Here is a 25,707-nt window from a genome sequence, read left to right on the forward strand (position 1 = left end):
AAGTTGATGCTCATTTCTCTTTTCTCATCTTTCTAAATTTAGCTATAGGGCTGCAGCAGCGCCTTGTTTTGTCTATTTGGAAAGAGTTTTAAGAGAGAGAACCAGAGAGAGGAGAGTTTATCATTAAAATTTAGATTGACACCATACAAGTTGTGTCCCAAAGGGGATGCAATTGATGAGTGACTTAAAAAAAAGACGCATGTGAGAAGTTGGAAACAAGATTTGAGATTTTTTTTTTGTTCTTTACTCCTGCGCTCGCACATAGCCTTCTTTTTTTGTCATTATTTTTCCGTCGCTCCAATGTCGCTGTCTTGCAAACAAAATGATGAAGCACGGTGAGGTTTCTGAGAGGCGAGAGCGCAGCGTCGAGTCGTTGCGCTCATTATAGCTGTGGAGCTGCAGAGAGCGGCTGCAGGAGCGCAGCGATTCCTCAACAGCTCTTGTTTTTGAAGTTGATTTCACTTCCCAAAGAAGAGCGGCTATAAATAGGAAATGTAACGCAGAATAAAAGAAGCGTAATCACAGATTTAATTTAGATCCACCTGCCTTAAGAGTGCAGCCAGCAGCCACACAGAGGAGAATCCGTCGATGCGAGTGGACACATGAGCACTTGGGCGGTTGGTAGGCTGCTGCTCTGCTCCGCTGTGTAGGCTAGTTGTGCACACGGTGGCTGGCAGGCACAAGTTGGAGAGCAGCGGGAGGAGTTTGTCAGACTTACCCATGTGAGCAATACTTCAGGACCAAGGACAGATCCCCACCGCTGCCTGGCAAACATGCTCAAAGTGAACAACATCTGGACTGCGCTCGTCGCATGAAACCTCTGCACGCTGTCTGTTGTCGCGCGGCTTGTGGGAAGGAGACCTGCAGATACATCCGGCAAGAGACATCTAGTGCTACAACCAGGTAAGAAACGAACACTCAGTAACTTTGATTTTATGGTTTGTTTTTTTGTTTGTTTTTTGCCTAATTACTTTGTCTCTGCATTTTGCTGTCCGACGTGCTTTTTGCTTTTTGAATCCCTTTATCTTTATAATATAATCTGATCACCATAAACTCAATTTATCTGCAATTGAAACCATTATTAGGATCAGCTGATAACCCGACATTCATTGCACTGAAATCTCACATAGCACAGTGAATATGTCCCACAGCATCCGAACTTGATCTAATAGTGTTTACTACTGTATCATCAGACCACACAACACGCGAGAGTGACTGTAAACTGGCAAATCTTGGGATAACTACGTAACGGTGTTTCCCAGTTAGCACAAAAGAATTGCATAATCTGATATCGCACTGGCTCTTGAGAGTAATTTTGATTCATTTTAGTGTGCAAGATTCATGTAAGTATGTAGAATAATCTAATTTGCCTTTCATCAAATCCGCGATCATCAAATAGTTGTCAATGAATCAGACAGGATGCGATGTAGCAAAGGGATTTCTCTCAAATGTTAGAGGAGGGAAGTGACAGATTGGTACCATGTCTGCATAAATGAAATTATCGTGTTGTTATTCAATGGTTCCACCAGAATTTAATAACAAAGACATTTTGTCTCATCTTTATATGTACTTTCTCTCACTCTCAGATTTAGACACATTATGTTTTTTTAATGAATAAACACCCAGGTGAAATATTAGCACAATAAAGTCATCTGTAGTTTTCTGGGAGCTAAACAGGCTGACTGATTCCCCCTTGTGCTATTTTGATGAAATGATGCACTTGATCTATGCTCAAATTTACAATCTAGCCGGCTGCTCACCACCACTGAGGCATACTAATTCCTTCAGCTGACAAGTCCAGGTGGAGGGATAAACTGTGTCCCCCATTGGAAATGATAGAATGATGGAAATCATTTGTGGAGTTATGGCGGCAACAGCATTTTTCTTCTTTTTGTATTCCATTAGCTGCAAATATGTCATTTGTTTTGAACAGCTAGTTCCTTTATAGGAGCATTAAAGGTGATGATGTTAAATGGGAAAGGTGATTTGTCTTATGCATTCTGACTGAATAGCTGGATAATGTAACAATCTGTTGTTCTGTAGTGTCATATTATTACATGACAAGAAAATAATGGGGAAAAGGATGACACTTTGTCCATTATCCATCTTGTGGAGTCTGTCATAATATTGAGCACAAGAAATACTACCGCCAAAAATTATCATCCTATCAGTGCGAGTCACATAATCATTGGAAAGTAATATTTTAGATAAATTGCAAGGGACAAGTGCTGTCTTTAGGCTTTTATTACTCAACAGGCTTAATGATTCATGTGTAGTGGATTAGACACTAAATTAAATGTCATGTTGTCTAAGTTCAAGTATGCAGCAAAAGGCTATGTGCCAAACAAACCTGAGGGCAAAGCCTAAATGCTTGAGGTGAACTGAAATGATCATTAATGACATCAGACATCCTAGTATTATAATACATCAAATAAATTGTTTTTTTGTGTGTGTGTGACCATAGTGGATTTTGTCAACAATAACAAACACGTGGTTAGCCTTTAGGTCTTTCATCTGCCCTCAACATCCCCAAAACATCTCTTCAGTTGATTTTCCAGATATTGTATTTCTCCATAGATACGTGTACATAGTATGTGCCAATCAGCATCATGGCTGAAAGCCTCTTTGCAGTGAGTCACACATTACACATTAGCTATATTTGGTTAAGAAAAATGGTGTTCTCAAAGCATCTTGGTGGCGAAATCCTTGCTGTCCCGGGTAGGAGCAGTAATGCATTAGCTGATGGTTCAAAGCTGAGTAAAGCACACTGCCTTTCTTTTTGAACTTGTGTTTCAGAGGGAATATTGCGCTCAGACATCTGGGGAGCGAGTGACTCGCTCAGCTTGGTGCGAGTGTGACAGCCGTTTCTACATCAAGATAGTTTTAATGATGTGATCGAGGGCTGATAGGAGCTTCTTTACAACTAAGCAGAGCCTGAGGTGAGCTGATATCACTGCTCCTGTTTAACAAGCGGTTGGTAGGAAATATGATGATTTCATGTCCACCTCAGACTCTCCTGCGTTTTTTTGCATTTCTTAAAGGTTTTTGATGGGCACTTCTGGACCTCCAGCCTCACTTTGGCCTACATAGGCCTGTCTAATTGGCTGTTCCTTATTGCACCATTAATTCACACTGTGACCGAGTCTTTGCATCCAGAGAGCCCCCATCTGCTCCAGCAGACAGCACAGAGGAGCAATTAGACTCTTAATGTTTAACTCTTCAAGTTACTTTCTCACCTTGGTTCTAATAATAGGGCAAAATGTGGTGTAGCAATATCAAACACCTTCACCTACTGTCCAAGATCTGCAGCAGGTCTGAGACACATTTTACATTATGATTTCACACATTACCACATGTAATCCTCTCCGCTGGATGGTGGATAGTGGATAGTGGATTCATCAATGTACCATAAGGTTTCCCACCCACAGCCTGATGTAATATTTATCTGGGGGTTAACTCAACATTCATTACATTTTTTCCTCCTCATTTTCTCTTTTGTTTGCTGCTGAAGCTGCTTCTGGGATGTCAGAGGATATTCTTCTAATGTCCCTGCAAAAACCATGCTTACACACACACACACACACACACACACACACACACACACACACACACACACACACACACATTCTTGAACTTCTATCTTTGTGGGGAACCTGACTGACATTATGTATTTCCAAGTTCTTTACCCCAAACTTAACCTTCACAACTAAATACCTAACCCTAACCCTAAACTAAATGTAATTTTCACCTGGTCCTTTAGACCAAGTCTTAATCCCTTAAACAGGCCTTTGACAAAGAGTGAACTGGCCAAAATGTCCCAACTTTACAAAAATGTCCTCATGTTATTGATTAAAAACATGTTTTGGTCCACACACACACACACACACACTCACACACACACACACACACACACACTCACACTCACACCCCAACAACAGATAAACTTATCTACTGTATGTGTAGCTGAAGAAGCTGGTGTTTTGTAACCTGCCCCCTGAATATCCTGCTGTGGGGGGTTTCTGCCTCTGTGAGCACTGGAAATGGGACACACTCAGATCAAATAAAATTACTGTTAAGAGAACGCCTAAGAATAGAAATGACACCAAATTCGGGTGTACAAGTAACACATTTCATGCAATGTTACAGTGTCAGTGACAACACTGTGTGGCAGAATAGGAAAAATCACTAATAAGCTCCCAAACTAAAGCCAAACTATGTGCACGACTCCTCTAAAATATACACTTGGATAAAAAAAAAAAAAAAAAACCCCCCCCCCCCCAAACAAACAGAAACACATACTCCGAGACAATTTCCAATGATTTAATGTATCATTTTGCATCCCTCTGCCTCTAAAATGCTGATATATTCTAGGATAAAGATACGTTTATAATAGTCCTGAAAATCCTGTAAATTATGAGTCATTAAAAGTCCATTGTCTCTATGTAAAGGCTGCTTATATCAGTCTCTTTGCTGAACTTGTGTGTGTGTGTGTGTGTGTGTGTGTGTGTGTGATGAATGTGATGAATGACTGTGTTTGAAAGAAACCGGATTGGTTTCCTCTCTGTGTGATTGAAGCAGCCCACCTCCCTAATCAGACATCATAACAACTCCTGCTGAGGCCCAAACCTGTAACCTCCACATGAAATGAATCTATATTAGCATACATGTCTCCCTGCCCACTTCCCTGCAGTCCAAACCTTTTTTTTTTACCCACCATGTTTCCATGGCAACCCCAGCCATTGAGGAGAACCACCATCTATGCGATATCTCGGTTGTAAGCTTAGAAATTATGCTCCACTTGAGAAGTGCCTTAAATATCTATAAATGTTTGATGCGATCACTGTGTCACAGTTTGTCTTTCAGATAAAACTGCAGTGATTATATTTCACACTGGAATCACAGAGTGCCGGGCTGAAATAATCTCTACTTCTGTTTCATTTCAAAGAGTAACTCATAAAACTTGTAGCCCAATTTTCAGCCTGCTGACAAAACCATATAGGGTTCAGACTGTCCAATAACAGCATTACTTGTTGGTGACTTTTCTGTAGATCACATTAGGCTGAAACAAATACATAGTTCAGACAAAAATCGTTAAGAAAACAGTAAAGATACTTGAAAGAAAGAAGTTAAGATATAGCTAAAATATAGGCTGAAAAGGGTAATAATAATAAAAATAAAAACTAATGAAGATCTGTGAGAAAAGAAAGAAAGAATCTGTCAGTGGGTGTCAGTAATGCACATTTTGATCATCGTATTACTTAGTTTTATTCCTCGTTAGTGTAAATGTGTTTTCTGCCAATAACTGCTGTAAAACCTGAAAGGATAGATTGATAAACATATCAATCATGGTCAAATATGCTTCTTGCTTGATTAACTGGGTAATTAGCCTTTCCTTTCACTCACTCAGGAAATATCAAACATGCTGCACCCACTGAAGGAAGACTTGAAAGTGATCCGCCTCCAGACTCTGTGAACCTTTGCTCCTCTCCACTTCAGCCTGCTGAACCCTGCCACCTGATCCTGCCATGCTGAGTGTAACGCTCTGCCGCAGGTCTTTGGCCAATTCTGTCCAGTACTGGCCCCTCCACATGCTCCTGCTGGAGCTGCTGATTCCAGGGGTCCTGCCCAACATCTCCAGATTACCACCTGCGGCCAAACGGGAAATCATTATGGACGGGGACTTGGTGATTGGAGGCCTGTTCCCGGTGCACCACAAGGGCGATGGGACGGAGGACTGTGGGAAGATAAACGAGGAGAGAGGGATCCAGAGATTGGAAGCCATGCTGCTGGCACTTGATGAGATTAACTCCAGCGATCGCATTCTTCCCGGACTCCAGCTGGGGGCCCACATCCTGGACACCTGCTCGAAGGACACATATGCTCTGGAGCAGTCTCTAGATTTCGTAAGGGCCTCCCTCACCAAGGTGCACGATCCAGGCTTCATCTGCCCAGACGGCTCCAGACCTGTCCAAAACGAGGTTCCATTGGCTATCTCTGGGGTCATCGGAGGATCCTACAGCGACGTTTCCATACAGGTAAATGAGCAAAAACATCAATCTCACAAACCGTAGCCACAGCTTTTCTTTGATCCTATGTGCAGATTTAACAGAAAGTAAGACTTAAGAACATTTTGGCATTAATTAGAAACAATAGCAATACGATATTGTGCATAATCCAGTACTCTAATGCTTGTGTGGGTTTTGGTTTGGTTTAAGCTTAAAAGATATGTGAAATCAGCAAACTTGTTAATTTTGGTTGTCATTTCCAGCTGTGACTGTAAGGTTTTAAGATACATAGTTACGTTTTATAGAAAAACATATTTAGTCCCCTAAAAATACTAAAATAAAAACTAGTTTAAGCTTATGCCATATTTTTGGAATATTTTCTCCACTTTACCTTGCACCTCACTGGTGGAGGCGGCATTATACCAGCATCTAAAGTGTTTAAATTACTGTTTTTTTCCATGGAGTCTGATGGCTTTGAGAGAACAGCTTCAATTCCCCAGAAATAACTGTTTAACAGCAAGGTTAAGTGGCGAGAATTGCCTAAATTCAATGTGCACCAACATACATTAGAGTGTTAATAGGTAGCTGTCATATTCCTGTGTCTTTTAATAACTTACTCACCAAAGCAGAGTCCTGATATTTCATCTGCATATTTAATTCTACAATTAAGTTGCATTTTCAATAATTTTGCAATTTTCTATAAATCTTTTGCATGTAGAATTGTCATACCTCACAAAAACCCCACACGTTTATCTGTCACTCCTTTATTCAGTGCTTCCTTTGACACTTGGGGATGGAACATTTATACTGCATCTTGACTTAGTTAATTCACACCTCACACTTCCACAAATACAGATAATTAGCAGAAAGTCCTTGCTTCTGCACTCCTCCAGGCTGCAAGACTGAGCTTTGGCTGAAATAAAGATCCACCTGGGATGATTCTGTTTTGACGCATCAACATTTACAAAGACATCCATCACTTTGTCAGCAACTTCATTTCCGCCTTGCAAAGAAAACTGACCTTTCACACACACACATATGAAAGGCTGCCAGAGGCGATGCGCCTGAGCATAATTAATTCATTCTGATTGCCCTCACATGCCATAATTACCATGAGGCACTGAGTGTTGGCGGGACCAAGTGTGTAGGTATAATTTGGTTACACTTTCCATTAACTTTACAACACATTCATTACACACACACACACACACACACACACACACACACACACACACACACACACACACATTCACACACAAATTAAGCTCTATCTTTTAATTTGTAGCAAAGCTTTGGAAGAGTAAACTATCCATATGCAGAGATAATTTCTATTAGCAATCTAGCACTTGGCCATAACTAATGCTTTAGTCACAGAGACATCAGTTGCTTTCAGATAACGGCAGTTCACATTACTGTGGTACCATGTTCATACTTATACCTGCAGCACATGGTTGACTAGTTGTTTACTGTTGTAGTGAATGGAAATTCACTATATACAAAACATATCTTAAAGGAACAGTTTGTCGAATTTAGGAGGATTGAGTTGCATTTAGCAGTGGGGATTGCAGATTACAACCAACTGAAACCTCTCCTGGTTAGAATATCCGCAGAGGTCTCTTCCTCTCCAGAACAAATGGACCGGTGATTTAAACCTTACGCTTAAAGTTAAACTGAACGTTTTCAGTTTCATATCCGTGCTCTAGACGTTCAGTTTTTTTTTTTTTTTTTTTTTTTTTTTTACCAGGAGCAAAATTAACTGTAGAGGTCTTTTCCTTTTCAAAACAAATGGACCTGGTGATTTAAACAGGTAAAAACACAGAATTAAGCAGTTTTACACAGTTTTTATGAGGCTCTTGTTATGGAGACGCTACAAACTTTGGAGTCTCATGCTTGAGTGTAAAATTGCAAATGGACCTATATAGAGCCAGTGTATTTAGTGTTTTTCTGTTTTGGGCTACTGTAGAAACATGGCAGTGCAACACTTTGTGAGGACCCGCTCCCTAGATGTAAATGGTTCATTCAAACATAACAAAAACAGTGTTTCTTACTTTCAAGTGATTATGCGCTAAAGAAAACATACTTCATATATTATATTCTGTTTAAATATATCTCCTTACATCCTCCACACTGGACCTTTGAATGAAAAGATGTCAGGGTGACACTGATTTACTAGAGCCTTGTTATTTTGCCTAATATATCTAAATCGCTACAGCAAAGTATTGTATTTAAATACATTTCTGGTGTCTCCTTATTTTTGTGACACATTTGTACAAGTACAACAACATTTGGTTTCCAGTGTTTCACACCCAACTGTACTGGCACTACTCTTGTGGCTGACTGGTAATGTCACTGACTTTGCTCCCTAACTTATTTCCTCCAGTTGTTACATCACACTGTTACATCACATTGAGGGGACACTTGAGAGTGGCTCATTCAATTTCATCACATTAAAAAGTTGGTTAAACAATGAGGATTACCAGCTGCATGCTTTAACAGCGCTTAAATAACAACCCTTTAGGCAGCATCCACCCCACTCGGACAATTCTTCTCTCCACAATAACCCACTTCAAAAGACAGAGGATATCAAGTTGGCAATGTGATGGGAAACATCCCTGAATCACTGTCAAAAGCTGAATATAACATATGCTGCATGCACAACGGTTACACTGTGACTAATACAAGAATTTTTCACACATGAAATACACTATATACGAATATTTATATTACACTTGAAACTCCTGATGGCTGAATCATTGCTTATGAATATGCAGCAATGTTTATGCAGCATAATCAGTGTACATACTTAATTGCACAGTATTGTAGCTGCTGAAAATGTTTAGTTAATGAATGCATTTCACATCACACAGTTTTAGATGCTGGGTCATCAGGGTTGATTGTAAAGATATAATGATGTTGATTAATGGATTCCAGTGTTTCCCAACAGAGAAATGGAGATTTGGAATTTATTCACAAGCTAAGTCTACAGAGGGGGGATTACAGTGTGGCAAAGTGTGTTTCAGTCCATAAACAACATATGAAACTATAAGAGTGCAGCTGATCCTCATCAACCCACACAGGAAAACAAGACAACACAAGTTTAAAATCCACAGACTGAAGCCGCAGCTTATTGTTTTTTTTGTGTTGTTTTTTTTTTAATGGATGACAATGCTTTCAGACTTCAGAGTCCGGTTAAGTCCCTGTACTTTGCTGAAATACGAGTAATTTACTAGACACTTAGTTGATCATTAATTTCTAAATTATAAAATGTTGCAGTGTATCCTAATCTCTTTATTATGCCTACCTCACTACAAAAAAATCACCCACTTACTGTAACATTCCTTGAAAATTCACCTCTTTTCAATTATATTGATAGTTCGCATTTCAAAACAATACTTTTGAACAATCTGAAGATACCACACTCATGTTTGTCTGTTAAATATGTAGCTATAGTCAGCTGACAGTTAGCTCAGCTTAGCAGGATGATGGAAACCTGGGCAGAACTGGGAAACACCTACCTTGGCTCTGTCCAAAAGATTAAAATGTGCTGAAAGTAGTAATACCACCCTGTGAAAATACTCTTTTACAAGTAAAAGTCCTGCACTGAAAATGGTACTTAAGTAAAAGTAAGTAAGTATAGTTAGGAAAATGTACTTAAAGTATGAAAAGTAAAAGTATCCAATGCAGAAAAACCTAAAAAAACCAACAAAAAAATACAATTATTTAAAAATAGGAAATAACACCTATTGACCACCAAATTATTGAAAATAAATAACATGAAAAAAAAAAAAATAAAAAAAGAGGAAAAAAATCAATACACACAGCAGCCAGGAGTTGAGAAAAGTCCCACAAAATGTGGAATATTATTAGGGGGCCTATAAATAGTTGTTAAGGTTGCTCAACAGGTGGATCTCAGCTGATGTGCAATATATTTAAACTTCCCATATGAAAACAAGTAAACAAATAAGGTTGCTACTGCATCCCTTTTTAATTGTTCTGGCCGAAAAAGTTTTGAGGAGTTGATTCCATGAGAGCTCTTGTGCTATTATTTTCATATTATTTTCAAGCTTCTCCTCGATAATGAAATCATTCACTAAAAGTGACTTTCCTGGCAAATACCTGATATTTAATAGTGCTATTATCAGCACTATTAGCGTGCAGAATTTGTGGCTGGCGCACAGCTGGGGTTGAGTTAGATGGGGAGGCTGCGCACTGAGAGCATACCTGGTGATGGTTTTAGGTTATGTCTCCTCCCTGCCTGCAGAGGGCGCTGTTACCGACAATAAATGACTGCGTAGAATAAGAACTGACAACCAATGAGGAGTGAGTATTCAGAACTGGGTCACACCATGGATGTATTATGCCGGTGATTGTACTTCCGTGGTAAACAGTCATGCAGGTGGGCTGGACAGAGTGCGATGAAAAATGTTTGCTGAAAACATACGTGAATCAGCCCGTCTGTTCTGAAAAAACGCAGGACGCTGCCCGAAAAAAATCAAATTGTCTATGAACCCAAAGTTTTGAGCTCGACATTGAGCCTGAAGCCACTCGTGTAAAGCCAGAAACCCACTGAAACGTTCAGCCCTCCAAATGTTTGTACCGCTGTTTTTAAAGGGCTCCATCAGTGCAGCGAACTGCTTTTTCACCACCTCGGATTGTTGCACTGTGAGACCGGAGCTCCTCCTGACGGCCTCCTTTAAGGGGAGGACTTGGTGGGGGACTTGGTCGCTGTGGGGTTGGAGCTTCCTTCCAGTGGAGGGAAATCCTGCATGTCCAAGATGTTGAACCTGTTGGTCAGCGGGAGGCTGTGAGGCGGAGCAGGGGGAGTCCACAGTCCAGTGCTGCAGACGCGGGGTCGGACTTGCCGTTGCTCGGGGCGCAGCTCCTGCGAGCAGCGCTGAAACAGCTCCGGGCCCCGGTGTCCCGTTAATGATGGATCCGTTGAGAGCGGGATCAGTGTCCGAGTGTCTGCCGGTTGCTGCAGCCAGAGGAGCCCAGAACTGCGGGGTGTTTTGCCCGGATTGTGGCGACGGTGGAAACCTCCGAAAATGAGCTCGTCCTTCTCCCTAAAGTCAGCCTCCAGACCAGCGATGCTTTAATTCAGCCTTGAAACGGTAAGGTGACATGACCGACACTCGGATCCACACCCAGCCATCAGATTAGCAGTTTGTCCGTTGAAGTTTTGGGAGTTTAAAAGCTTAAAAGTTTCATTAGACGCGACCGACTAGCCTAGCCACCAGGCTAAAAACAAACATGCTAAGCTAGCGGCAGTCCGAAGAGTCCAGTGGGCCAGATAAACAAAAAATCCAAACACTGCAAGGGTTAAAATCTTCGACCTCGTTCAAACGTGAAGTTAAAACAACCAGGATCTAAAAGTGTAGTATAAGAAGACGCTTTAAAAGTAGCTAAAAAAAAACGTCAACTCATGACAGAGTAGCTGGCGGTACACACAAAACACACAAAACGCTGACACATAGTTTAATCTTCAACAATGCATCATATTTGATAAACTCTTTATACATTTTTTAGGCAAAAATTATAATTTGCAGAGTAACTAAAGCTGTTAGATGAATGCTGTGAAGTAAAAAGTACAATATTTCTCTCTGAAATGCAATATAGTGAAAGAAGAAAGTAGCATGAAAATGAAGTACCTGAGTAAATGTACTTAGTTACATTCCACCTCTATGTACATGATAGCCACTGACTTTTCATTAATGTAAATCAGTCTGCCCATAAACACTTTTTTTTTTTACTTATGTGCCAAGTTGAACTCAAACAACAAATCTTGTAACTTTATTTGTTCTGAGTAAATGTTTTAAATGAAGTTACTACCTCTAAAGATTTATTTTGCCTCATGTTTATTGCCAAAACACAACGTGGATCACCAGACAGAGAAAAGATTGAAAAGACACAACCTCTGAATCCTTTTAGGCATTTGTGGTTATCGATAATCTGTGCAGCACACGCTTTAGATACATTTCAGTCAGGCTAAAATGTATGTTATGTACTATGATTCTTAAAATTTTGCATTTATATTTGTTTATAATATCTCCAGACAGAAAGTGATATGTGTGAATCACTGATTGTTTGAATATGCTGAGTGCTGCAGCCTCTTTGACTGCGACATCCTTGTTAACGTCTGCAAAACAATGTCAGAATGCGGTCTGACCTTAGAGAAGTTTGGCAGAAGTCGGCAGAGATGAATGCTTCTTGTTGAAGCTGAATGGAGAGAAAACAGACAGACAGTAAGGGTGTCCGCCTTACTTTGTTGAAATCATTTAAAGTCCCCCATAAACATGAGTTCTTCACTCAGAAAGAAGTGGATTATATAGATCTCTTCCTCTGACCTTGATGATGCTTCAGCAAAAGAACAGCATTTTTGTAAGAGGCATGAAAAGGGTTGTGTGTGTGTGTGTGTGTGTGTCTCCCTGTGAATGAGTCTTCAACGACCACACAGTCACAAAAAGAAACTCACAGCTTTGTGTTGAGTGTTTTTGTATGAATTTGAATACATACCTCCACTGTCACTTCGCTCAACAGCCTCTTTGTTAGCGCCTTTCCTTCCCTGGGTGCGTCAATGAATCGAGCCGTGAGAGCGCCGAGAAGCCCGCGGTGGGATTTTTTTGAGAGGTCAGTGATTTACACAGTCCCTATTTATCCCCAGAGAAGCACTTTGTCTGGATGAGGAGCGTAATAAAACTGTGCCAGGGATGGTCCCGGGGAACTTTGAGAGGAGTTGCTTTTCCCATCTGTGGGGTGCATGTCTATTGGCTGGCAGGGACGAGTCCACCTGCGTGTGGAGAGGAGGCTGCCTGCGACTGGGGCCAAGGAAGAGATGTGGGAAAGATGGTGGGAGACGAGCCAGTTTCTCCTCAGCCTAAAAAGGATTCTTTCATTAATAGCCCAGCAATATCTGGGAGGCTTTCATCATCTTCTTACTCATCCTGGTGCATGTTGTTGTCCTTGTAGTCTTCTCACTGTTTAATTTTTCGAAAAGTCTTTATTGCCATCTGGAATGTAAACTATATAGATTCGGCCATGATGAAAGATGACTCAGTCCTAACAGCCTACACATTTTACTGTTATGAACCTAGCCACTTAGAGCCACGGTGAAAAAAAGAACAGTGAAACCATTCTGAACTATTCTCACTTTTTCTTGCAAAAAAAATGCTAAAAAAAGGATTTGTAACTTCAAATTCACTAGTCACTACACTTTCACACTCACACAGTTAAAAACGCTGAAATCTTAGAGGCACAATCACAACTTTGTCTTTAACTTGGACTTCATGAAATAACTTTGAACACAAATCCACACTGTAACTGTTTCACACCTCCTTTAATAATTTAACACGTGAACAGAGAGAAGAAAAATCAAGTATTTCTGTGGTGATAATCAAAGCTGGATGAAGAACCTGAAAGCCACACGTCAGTAAAAGTACAGATATATGACTTTGATAGAAGTTAGTCAACTATTAGAATATTACTTGACTTGAGATCTTAAAGTATCTAACATTTACTGTTCTTAAGTATCAAAAGTAATTTTAGGATATTAAATGTACTTAAAAGAACAGTGTGTAGGATTTAGTGGGATTTACTGGCATCAAGTGAGCAGGATTGTAGATAACAACCAGTTTAAACGTCTCCTGGTTAGAATTCCTCAGTGTTCGGGAGTCACTTTATCTGCTTCCTCTCCAAAACAACGTGATTAATCTGTGATTAACTTGCAAGCTCAGACCACTGATTCCCCAAACATTCAAATTTTTATTTTGTAGTTACAAAGTAACAAAGATGCAGTGCTGTGTCCAGACTTTTTTTTTTTTTTACCGGGGTGGCCCAAATGGGTCACTGATGCAGGAATGACATGAAGTATGAGTGCTGCGGCTGACACAAGTGTCAGCGTAGCTTTAAGTTACCATTTTTGTCTCCACTACCCATATCTCCTTTAATTACATTACAGTGTCTTACTTTCTTGTTGTAGTTTATTTTAAAAGATAAATAGACCTGTCAATATCACAACAGAGTGCAACCACACAAATGTCAAATAAATCTTTCATACTTAATTTAAGAAATTGTTGTTCCAAAAATAAATAGTACAATAGCAAGTAAATTAGCCTGGGTGAACAAACTTTTTAACATTTATATCAGTTTATTTGTATGTAAAATTTATTCAGGGTAGACACCACTCTGTCACATTACTTCCTCTAAGGTTTAAGACTGAATTGCACCTGTGAACATAAAATCAGTTTACTCATCAAACAGTTAAAATTAACTGGGCAGAGAGCTGAAAATAATAATGGGGTGGCCAATCAGATCTCAGGGGTGCCACCCCAGGCCGCTCTATAGACACGCCCCTGCAAAGATGCATAGGGGAAATGTAAAAGCTTACATTTTCTTAGTGTAGCAGAGCAAAAGTAAAGGTTGACAGAAATATAAAAGTTCAAGTACTGTGTACTCCCAAAAAACACTGAAGTATTGTAACAAAGTATTTGTTTACACCATTGGTAATAATCACTTAAGAGCTACGAAATCCTTGCAGGATTTTTCAACACAAACTAATATGGCACTACTGTATGAGTCATTCTCGCTTCACATGATAGTTATTAAAAAAAAAGTAATATCGTAAAATGTACACTCCAAAAACACCCACTAAATCCTTTAAGACCATTAGACAAACTCTGTGGAACCGCTGCTGACGCTGCAGGGAAGCTCCTCAACAATTTAGGGGTATAAGAGTTCATATCTATCCTGCCATATATTGATGTTTAATATTTTGGGTTTGCCGTGGTTTATTAAGTCTGTGTATGTGTCGTGCAGAGGAACCAGAGAGGGCTCTATCTTTATTGTGTTTCCGTCTTTACAGAGTGCGGTGGTTGAAAAAAAAAAAATCCTGCTTTGGTGTTAACTTCAAAAGGGGCTTGTTTATCATGTGATATTATAGCTGAATTCCCCCTCCCAGCTCTCCCTTCATCCTCCTCCTCCTCCTCTTCTCTGCTAGGGACTGCTGTTTTTGAACTGGAAATTTTAGCACATTCAGAGAACACAGCTCGGTCCCTAATTAGCACATCAGAATGTCATTCAAAGTAAAGGGAAACATTGTAATGACTGGAAGGTTGGTTAGAGTCAGGACCCACACAGTCAATGAAATTGCTCGCCTATCGATTTCCAGATGCATTTCCCTTCATCTTGTCTGTCTCAGAGCTGTTGTTTTTTTTTCACATGGTATCACAGGAATAAATTATCAACCTTCCCTCTGAACCTTTGGCTGTTACTTAGAACAGTGTGTGACAGGAGGAGCGCTGCACTCCAGTCTCAATAACGGTGAAAAATTACTGGACTTATCAAGTTTATTTTCTAAGTGCTAGAGGCCAGAAGCGATATTTCAAAGCTTCAAGCTAAGCAGATGATAAAAAGCTACAGTTTTCTCAGATGGATCCTTGTACTTGCGAGTGGTTCGTAAGGTCGTTCTTGTGGTGAGCATTGTTTTGCTGGTGGGAGGAAATAATAGAGTTAAGTTTAATGTGAAGAATTGCCTTCTCCTGAAATAGCGCGTGCAAGCAAATCAACACACTTCTTTCTGCGGCTGCATTACCAGCCATGGGGGCTTCTGTATTATTTGACCCACAGAAATGATAATATGCAGTATGATCTTATGTATGTATACATGTGCATCTGCTGCTTTGAAAATCTTATTTGTTTTTAGTCCTTCGTTTCATGTGGGCTTCTGCGTTTTGTGTCTCTGTGAGTTTGGATGTGTGGGTGTCTGCAAATGCAGCACATATCGAGTTTACTTGTAAAGAAATGTGCTATCCTCTGCCTTCACAAAAGAATACCTCAGATTAGATCACATACAATTCTAAAATCAGGCCGAAAGTTACTCTTAAAAAAACAACTTTTTATCGTTTCCCTTTTCTTCAAATCAAAACAAATCGACCCACCTATTGTGTCAACCCTGTCTCCTAGAAATTCAGTTTTCCTTTCTTGTGTTTACAAGGTACTTCTCAAATTTTAACAAGATGTTTTCGTGTTATTATGAAATACTTTCATGCAATTACTCGTGGCCAAAGCATTTTGTTTTTACTAAAAGTGTTCTTCACCTTATCTGTATCATTTACATGTATATATTATAAAACTCTCTTGTTAAGCATATCTCATTTTCTATTGTTAGAACAAGATAAGATGAAACATCCATATGGCGAGAAGAGGAGGAAGACGGATTGTAGCTTACTTCGACTAGGAAAAAAAACATGGTCAAAACATGAAATGTTTCTCATTAGATCAAGAAACTGTAGCATATTTTTACATCGTGGTGACACCAGAACACTCTCATAAATTAAAGGAATGCTTCAACAAAATGACCATTTGAATTTGTGAAGAAAACCTTGTTTTTCTTGCACGCTTCACTGGTGAATAAAGAATGCCCAATGGAGATATTTCTTGATAGATGAAAATCATAGGGGACCAAAAAAATATCAAAACATCATTATACAAATTCTCACACAACTCATGCTGTAAACCCAGTTTTGTTTTTTTGTTGTATGCTCAGTGCTTCCAAACACATGCATTTTGCTAAAGCCTTACTATTTCAAACACAGCAGAGGTTAAGCACATACACTTCCCAAGTGCTAATCATATGCAGAACAGTAGCATTTTATCAAAAATGCATGTGTTTGGGAAGTACTGAGCATAACTGGAAAAATAAGACATATATTATTACACTGCATGAGCTGTGTGAGAGTTTGTAAACAGACATTTTTATATAATTTGGGTATTGTTATAGCTGCTCCCACTGTTAATCAATAATGTTCTCTGTTCTGGGGGGTCTTTGTTTACTGTGGAGGCATATGAGAAAAACATTTTCTTTACGAATTTAAGGTAACACGTGATGAGAACTGATATACAGATTAAAATTTGATGGGGGAAGTTTTCCTTTGACAAATCTTACATATTTTGTTAATACGAAAATGAATGTGGTCTGTATTACTTCAGAGTCTATTTATTATTTATTCAGTTGCAAATTATAATAGTTTTGCAGACATGTAATTTCTATGAGAAGGTTATTGTAAACCCATGAAAACCACAAAAAATACCCAAATAGTGGCTGCAGAAAGAGTCATTCTCTCTCTCTCATGTGCTGTGGGAGGGCACGAGTCAGTTCAGGACAAATCATTTATATAAAATAAATGAAGGGACATTTGTCTTCCAATAAGATAACACCCATTTACACCCTGTTTAAAATGTAAGCTGGCAGGCTCCAACAAAGCTGCTTCAAATCAAAAATAATCCTCATCAGCTGTATAACAGATGGGCAGCTGATCCAGCAGATATATGATAAAATGGCACAAGCTACTGGACGGTCTACACTGCTATTGCTATTTTCTTTCCGGCGGTGAGATGAACTGAAGATGAACTTGGAGCCGAGATATCAGCTGGCAAAAACAAATGCAAACGAGCGAAGGCATTAGAGGTGTGCAGAATAGTGAAGCTGTTGATCCTGTTTCCAATTTGGAAGAATCTGCCTCGTATGGAGAGAGGCGCTGCAATCACAGTGGAGAGCTCCGTACTTGGTGTTTGGGTTTGCCTCAGATTGTCTTAGAGAGAACAAAGTGGATGAGTACAGAAAGGGAATCTTTAGTTTAAGATGTGTTTTGATGTTGCACATTTAATTGAGTCACGCTGGTGTTCTGCAGTATGCTGGTGTTTCTTACATCTTACGCTGCTTCAGCCATCAATCATATTCAAATGAGTGTAACCAACATGCTGTTGTGGAATCATGAAATATTGATTCCAAGAAGTTTTCTTGTTTTTTTTTCTAATTTTGTATTTTGGCGTCCATAAGAGCTAAGAGTTACTTTATGAGCATTTTTATGATTTTTCTCCTCGCTGTGTTTTTTGCGTGATTTCCCCTCTATAGGAACAATTTGTCATCTTCAGAATTTGAGCTAGATTATCTCCAAATTGGACCTAACGCATGCTTGGCATGGATAATTTGTGCTGCTGTTTGTAAAACATCCGTGTTTCTTTTAGGAATGAGATGGCATCTTGAATATACTGTACTGAGTAGAAACATAATGTTCAGGTAAAAGACAGACTGTTCAGTTAGTTATACTCCAAAGTGGCATTTCCAGGAATTAGAGGACAACAACACGAGGATCTTTCCCCGTGATTTTTTAGAATGTAAATGCTCTATTTTGAGGCTTTTTGAAAAATACTCTGGTACCTTAATTATCCTTTAAAACCTCTTTTTAACTGCTGTGTAGCTGACTGAATAATTTTGTCTTCGGCGACCATATTACCTAATTAATATAATCAAGAAACATGTTATTGCATGGCCATAGGTGGATTATGACTCAGTGGACCCCAGGTCTGGATGCATAAAAATCCCACCCACTGCCCTTAGGGCAGGTGCAACATGCTGTTGTTTCTAAGCATGCAATATTGCATAGTACTCAGCGCATCTAAAGTCTTACACTGAGGGGACAGAAACACTTAACATACGTATATCATAATGGTGTCTTTCTTGTGACATATTCAAAGTGAATGTTAGGCTATTCCTTAAGTTTCTCTCTTTCTTTTTCATTATTTTTTTTAGGATTTCTAGGGTTCTGATATGACATAATGACTGAACGCTTTGATAAGAAATGCAAAATTTAGTAACAGAGACTTCACACAGAGGCTCTGGCTTAGGGGCCCCTTGAGCCCGTGGGCCCATGTGGTAAAACACCCATGCTTACGGCTTTGGTCAGTGTAACCTGCTTGCAGGTTATCACATGCACAGTGTTAAATTTGTCTTCTGCACACACCCCTTTGATTCACACAGGACATTTATTATATTTATTAAATTCAAGGTTTTGCTATTAATTTCCACATTTCACTGAAATCCATTATACCAAACTTAGCAGTGATGTGCATCAAATTCAAAATGCATAACATGTATTTCAGGTCCTTCAGTAAGTGGCAGGGCTGGTGCACTGTGCATCCTTAAGTTTCACACTGCATGCCATCTACTGTATCTACTGTAGGGCTCAGCTTGACAGGGACCTCGGGGACATACAGATGGACTTTCCATGTTGAAAAAAATCATGACAGACACATGAGTAAGAGCACATGTTCCAGCAGTCTCATATCTTTCTGCAGTGCCTGAAATCCCATAATACTGCTCCTACTACACACCATATCAAGCATTCACTTCAAACTCAGCTATATGCATTCATTAGTCTGAAGATCTGAGAAGCTTTATAATAGTATTTGCAGTCTTTTCCTGTGATTTTGATACTATGACATCATCTAAGTAGATATTTACAAAATACTGTGTATTCATTTGTTTGTCCCAAAGCGTGACTCCAGTACGACTACTCTCTTGTTCCAGCTTAACTCTTCCCTTTGTCCTTGAAATATCAGCGCTCACTGCAGCAAGTTCTTTTCCATGTAAAACTACTTTAATAGCTTTACTATTGCCTATCTAGATATTGCAGTGAAGACTGCAGCTGTACACACTGCACGCTGTAGACATTAAGCACTCATGTTATATATTGTGCAGAGGCTGTTTGTCATGTAATACATTTATTTGAAGTTTGTGTCACAAAGGGAACATATTGGAGTGTAAAACTGGCGCTAAAGGTGAGGGAGAACGCTAAGGGACCTATAAACAGGATCCTCGTAAATGTTTTCTTGTTGATATATATAAATGCATTTCTTTACTTAAAGATACACTCTAGGTATGTGTTAAGACGCTGAAAAATACTCTGTTTTTAATACTAATTTGTATCTGATGTGTTTTCTTTACATAAAACTTCAAATGTGAAGTTAAAATTCTTATAACTAGATCAATTCCTTTCCCTTCAGGAAATTACGCTTGTATCTGCTGGACACAAGCGTAATTTAGTCTCATCTTAGTTTATTTTCATCATTTGCAAACTGATTGGTTTCAAAGCTAGTTGTGATGGCACAAATCCTGCTGGTACATTACATTTACTGTGATTTAAAGGGACAATTCACCTCTTTTCTTGTTACCTGTAGTGCTGTGTATAAGTCTGGATTGCTTTGGTGTGAGTTGCAGAGTGTTGGAGAAACCGGCCGGAGAGATGTCTGTCTTCTCTCATATATTATGGAACTAGATGGCACTCAGCTTGTGGTGTTCAAGGTGCAAAAAACAAACAAACAAACAAACAAAAAACCCTTTAAAAACCCTAAACAGTACTGTCTCTTTCTAGAGTGCATGGCTTGGTTACTTAAGATAATCCACACATATTGTTATGAACACCTTCATACAGGCACTATTATCTCTCTACCAAACTACACCCGCCAACCTTATCGTCGTACAAAAGGAAGTGTGCATCCACTCGGACGAGAGACTCGTGTCTGTGGATTATCTTGAGTAACCGGGTCATGATTTCTGAAAAAAGACATTGCTGTTGAGTTTTTCAGATGTATTTTTTCTGATACTGTGAGCACCTCAAGCCGCGTGCCATTTAGTTTCATTATATTCAAGAAAAGGCAGACATCTCTGAGGCTGTTATCTCCAACATGCTGCAAGTCACACCGAAACAATCTAAACTAATAAACAGCACTATGGGGCAGAGGAAAATGTGTATTTTTGATTTTGGGGGTGACTGTCTCTTAGAACTGAGCACAGAAAACTTTTCTCCTATATGAAAACAGCCGTCTGGAATCAAACTCGGCACATAAATCATTCTGTGTGCGATTTATTTATATAGCACATTTAATCAACAAAGCAATTTAAAGTGCATTTCATAAGACATAAAAGACATTAAGACAAGATAAAAGAGAACCGCAAGACACAAAGAGTAATAATAATAAAATAAAGTTGACAATAAAAGTAAGACAAAAACTGATTGGACTGAAGAATAAAATCTACAGAACAGCTACAGTGCAGTGTATAAATAGTCCTAAATGTAATTTAATAAAAGGCAGTTGAATCACATTCAGAAAACAGCTATTTAATGTCTGTTTACTGTGAAATCTGAAAAAAGAGCGTACTTTCTGTCTGTCATTGACATCAATGTTTGAAAAAGAATGAAAGATTCAAAAAGAAAGATTCAAGGTACACATGCACATATTCACAACATTAATCTGTTTAAAATATCATGCGGTCACTGCATTGTGTGTGTGTGTATATATGTATATATATATATATATATATATATATATATATATATATATATATATTAATTACACTACTCTATACTGCAAAGTTTGTCTCTAAAGGAACGCAGGGGAAGCAGGCATTCATAACATTACAGAAAATAATTACTGCTTCACTAATGAACCTGCTGCATAATAGAACCAAACCAAGACTCCTGCACAATGTACTGCCATAATTATCATGATATATTAGATATAACCTGTAATGCTAATGAGGTCATTAATCTAATAATGCAATAATTCAGAAATACTTCAATTTTTGTGTATATATATACTTATCTTCACTGAACATATGGGCATTATTCTAATTATGTCTGCATCCTAAAAGAGTAATTTTATTTTATTTTTTTAAAAGATGATGTAGTTAATATAAAAATCTATGCAAAAGGGTGCCTGAAAATCTAATCAGACCATCTTATACAGGGAAGCTGTGTGAACCTGCCTTTGGCATGTACTATTTTTTAGATATTGTGGTCCAAGACACAGTATGCCACTTTTGGGGACCTCTTTTGGATTTTAAACCAGCAGACCGTGACAAGCACCTAATTGGTGCTTCAAATTATTGCAGTTGAGAGCTAAACAAGCTTAAGTAGGCTGTGTCTTTGCTGAGGATAGATTCAGGTTAGGGTAAAGTCTAGAGTCATATGTATTGATTATGATAGTGTAAGTCTTAAATAAATTAGTGTCAAAGTCTAAGCTCTTTGCAAGCTACACCATCTAGTTAATTAAGAAAATAAATGGTTGTAGTTTGTGGCATCGCTTGCAATGAGAGCAGATTTACAGTATGATACCTCTGAGCCAGTACTGTGGTTGTGTTCTTATCTGACTTGTTGATGGAGAGAGCGAGAGGGAAATACCGCATGAGGACGAACAGACGGTTACTGTCACACACTCCAGTAACGTCCTGAAAGGTGTGCTGTCAAGCTTCTCCTAGAATCTATTGATGAAGGCCAACTGCCTGTCTGAAAATCCTGCAAGAGGAAACTACCTTATTACTATGCAAGTGTGACTGACTGACTCAGTGTGGCTGCTCGTATGTTACTCTGCATGCTGCATACAAAATACTGTATATATCCCAGACAACATAAATGAATCAGTAGATGCAGAGCTCCAACCAGGTTCCCCCACACATGAACAACAGAAATCATGTCCCTCAGTGGGTAATTTGATGAGACCTCTGCCCTATATACTGCTAGAAACAGTGGCGTGGACTACTGCCGGGTGCTGTGCGCTTGTCTACATACATCACATTTACTCCATTTATCCCCTCAAGAACTTGAAGTGTTCCTGCGTTTCCTGCTGGCTCCTGTCTTTGGGGTGTTTCAGCTTAAGGAGGTTAAGCACATGCCTGCTCACAGTGTAGAGTTAATGTCAGTGATTTCTGATTCAAAACAGAGTGTGTTTACATTGCATATTCAGTGCCAAGTAGTCTTCTCTGATGGTCTTATTCTGATAATGCATGCTTACAGTTGCTTCGCTTTATATTAAGGCTGGTCATGGTCGTCAAAAGGTGAACGTGTCAGTGACAGAGAATTGTGTTGATGTTTTGTACATGTTCGCTTAAAAAACAAGTATGAAATCAGCATGTTGGTCAATGTTTTAAAGCCAATATCTGCTGATAGTGATAACATGCCAATATGATTGTGCATCTCAGGTGTACTTTACTTTAAATGGGACCATAATTTACAAAATGAACATTATGCAGTATTGAAGAAGGCTTGAATTTTGCAAGTTAGATCATAAACCCATTAGGAAAATGTTTACTGGGGTGATAAGTCGAAAGTGAAATATGGTCATTTTCTCATTAATAGGTTGTCCATGCAAATGTAATACAAATTTTGACAGACTTTACAGAAAATCAGCAAAAGAAAATGCATTTTTCCATCCACCGCAGTCATGCAATTACTGGGAGTGGGTTTTGACAATGCCACCCCTAGAAAAATCTCTGTAAACATATAACTGCATATATTTGCAGAATTTGTAGGCAGCAGGACAAAATCTTCTGATGCCAAACATCAGAAGCATTTTGGTTTCCATTTGTAGTCTGTTTGTTGTGCAAGTAATGTTGACTAATCAGTATTGTTTGAATGCAGGTGAACAGTCCTTTTGGTGAGGCAGGGTACATCAGCTGAAATGCATTTGCAGAAGCCATCCGCTCTTGTCTGAAGAGGATTTAACTTTATATTACGTTTTTTTTTAATTATTTTGCATTCATGTGCAGATATCTGTTTATAGACATCAGCCAAAATGACCAGTGTACACAGGAGCAAGTCTTGGCCCGGATATCCGCTAAATACACTGGATCTCCCGAAATATTGGCCCTTGCTTCCTGAGGCTTTATCGTTGTCAGACTGATAGCTGAAGTGTTCCCAGATTGCCTCTGGAGCCGTGCTTCTAACGTGACTAAAGAATGTTTTTTGAGTAACATGTTCAGGGCATGCACCCCATACAAAAAATGTGAGCCAAGTGCTCATACAGTATAAAACACTTGGGATTTATAATAACACAGAAAATATTTTTTGCCCTGTTTATGTGGGTTGGATTGAGGAAGCTGTAACAGAGAACGTTGCTTTTAATGGGACTTAGTGTGAGTGTGAAGGGTTCCAATTACATCCAGGGGGATGCCATTGATTGGGAAGCCTCCAGGCATACAATGATACCTCAGGGAGGAGGTCGTCATATTGAAGCACATGGGTATTAACTAATCACCCCCGTTTCTCATGAGGAATCCTGCAAAATGACAGGTTTTCACCAGCTCACTCAGTCACAGTTAGCTTCGTAATGCTGTGTGGGAAAATAATTGCTGTGATTTTATGCTATGACTCTGACACAATCTTTTCGGCAGACTTGTGTACAACATGGATGCCTCGCTGAATTTCAGTCAGAGATTATCAACCACCCCTGTTGAATTTAGCACCACCAACTATCATCTCAGCAAAGAAATCAATATACTTTTCTGGGTTAGGTAGGCATCAGAACTGGCAGAATCTGTCACGAGACTTTAATGACTTGACTGAATGGCTTTAACTAAAGAAAACAGCAGAAACATGCTGATAAAATTCTTATCTCTGTGCCATTGTTGCTGATGTTGTTATCTGGCACACTCTGCAAAGGGATTTGTGGCTCTAGCTGCTGGTGATGTGGATCCCTGACAGAGTAAACAGTTTGAGATAGAGGAACATTGAATTGTCGCTGTTTCCACTGCCAGGCTTTGCCACAGAGCTGAAGCACATCGGGCAGCAGCTCTGCCCTTTCATGGCTTCATTTCACCTGCAGACCAGATGGATATCTACAAGCTGAAAAGCAAAAAGGGCTTAAAACTACTCGAGAAACTTGAAATGGAGCATTGCAGCATTTTGTTGAAGAAGTCAAAGACTTTTATTAGAATTAAAGGGTGTTTTTGAAATCATGAATTTCATCATGAGGGGAAATATGACTTCATTGCACTAAAAACAATCGGCTAGTGCCATTTAAACCACAGGAATATTGTAACATTATGCTTACCTCTGCAAAATAAAAAAATCCACAACCCTATCATTCTAGGACTGTTAAAGTGACTATAATCAATATTTTTTAGAATAACAATGGATAAAATGACTTTTGTGGTGTGACAGGGGTCGCTCTTATTGATAAACCCACAGATAATTATCACCAAACTCTGCAGTTCCCCTCAGCTTGACGGAGCTTTATACCGTATTTCAGCTCCGTGTTTTCCAGGACATTCTGGTGAGCCGTCTAGTGCCTAACATACACTACAAGGCTTTAAAAAGGTTTTGGAAAGACTAAAGTCTAACACCCTCTCACATCTAAAGAAAATGTGTCATAAGACACAGAGTTTTTAGTTACAGACTAAAAGATTTTGCTGAGACTGGGCATCTGTAACTACATTTGAGATGATCTGCCATTCTGCCTAGTGGAAATTTCCAAGAAGAAAAACTGCTAAACAATGGAGCAGCTTTAGGCAACAGCTGCCCTTGTCTGTGCAGTGGATTGTTATGAAAAAAACAGCCAAAAAGAAAATGAGAAGACATCACAGAATGTGGACGCAACCCTTAGAGGAGAACAGGAAAACTAGGCAGAGAGAGCAGGACAAGGAGGAGCTGAGCAAATCAATATGCTGCGTGCACCTCTACAATGAAATGACATTTAACCAGTTTTGAATGGTCAGATTTGCAGTTAAGTTCAATGATTGGACAAAATTGCGAGGCTGAGCATAATTCAAAGGGATTTTCTGAATTTGTGTTATTTGTTGTGATTACAACATCCTGAAAGGACAGACTAGGACAGCAAAGTCTTACTGTCCTACAAAAGTTTGCGATTCTCCCTGGAGTCCCCTCCATGTTTATTGTCTGTCTGATTTGCTGCTTTCTGTTCGGTACTTGAGAGTGCGCTGCTTTTGGTTGACGTCGGTGTTGACGTCCTTGAACCTCACTGTTTGTGTGAGCTTACATTTAACCGTTATGGTAATATTAAAAATTTTTGACTTTATTGGAACGGCAAGATGACAAAAAGTTCAAGCAGCTGTGAGTCAAATGATCCAAAA

General features: G+C 39.2%; 1 protein-coding gene across 1 annotated transcript in view; it reads left to right on the plus strand.

The window, feature by feature from the left end:
* The first annotated feature begins 419 nt into the window (after positions 1-419).
* grm2b (glutamate receptor, metabotropic 2b) overlaps positions 420-25,707 on the plus strand; it is a 33,031-nt gene continuing 7,743 nt past the window's right edge. Inside the window, exons 1-2 of the mRNA XM_042506350.1 lie at positions 420-903; positions 5,408-6,035. Of these exons, the coding sequence (XP_042362284.1) occupies positions 5,526-6,035 (510 nt within the window). The 5' untranslated portion in view covers positions 420-903; positions 5,408-5,525. The remainder of the gene's footprint in view (positions 904-5,407; positions 6,036-25,707) is intronic.

The sequence above is a fragment of the Plectropomus leopardus genome, chromosome 2 (genome assembly GCF_008729295.1).
Source record: "Plectropomus leopardus isolate mb chromosome 2, YSFRI_Pleo_2.0, whole genome shotgun sequence".
NCBI classification, from domain to species: Eukaryota; Metazoa; Chordata; class Actinopteri; order Perciformes; family Serranidae; genus Plectropomus; species Plectropomus leopardus.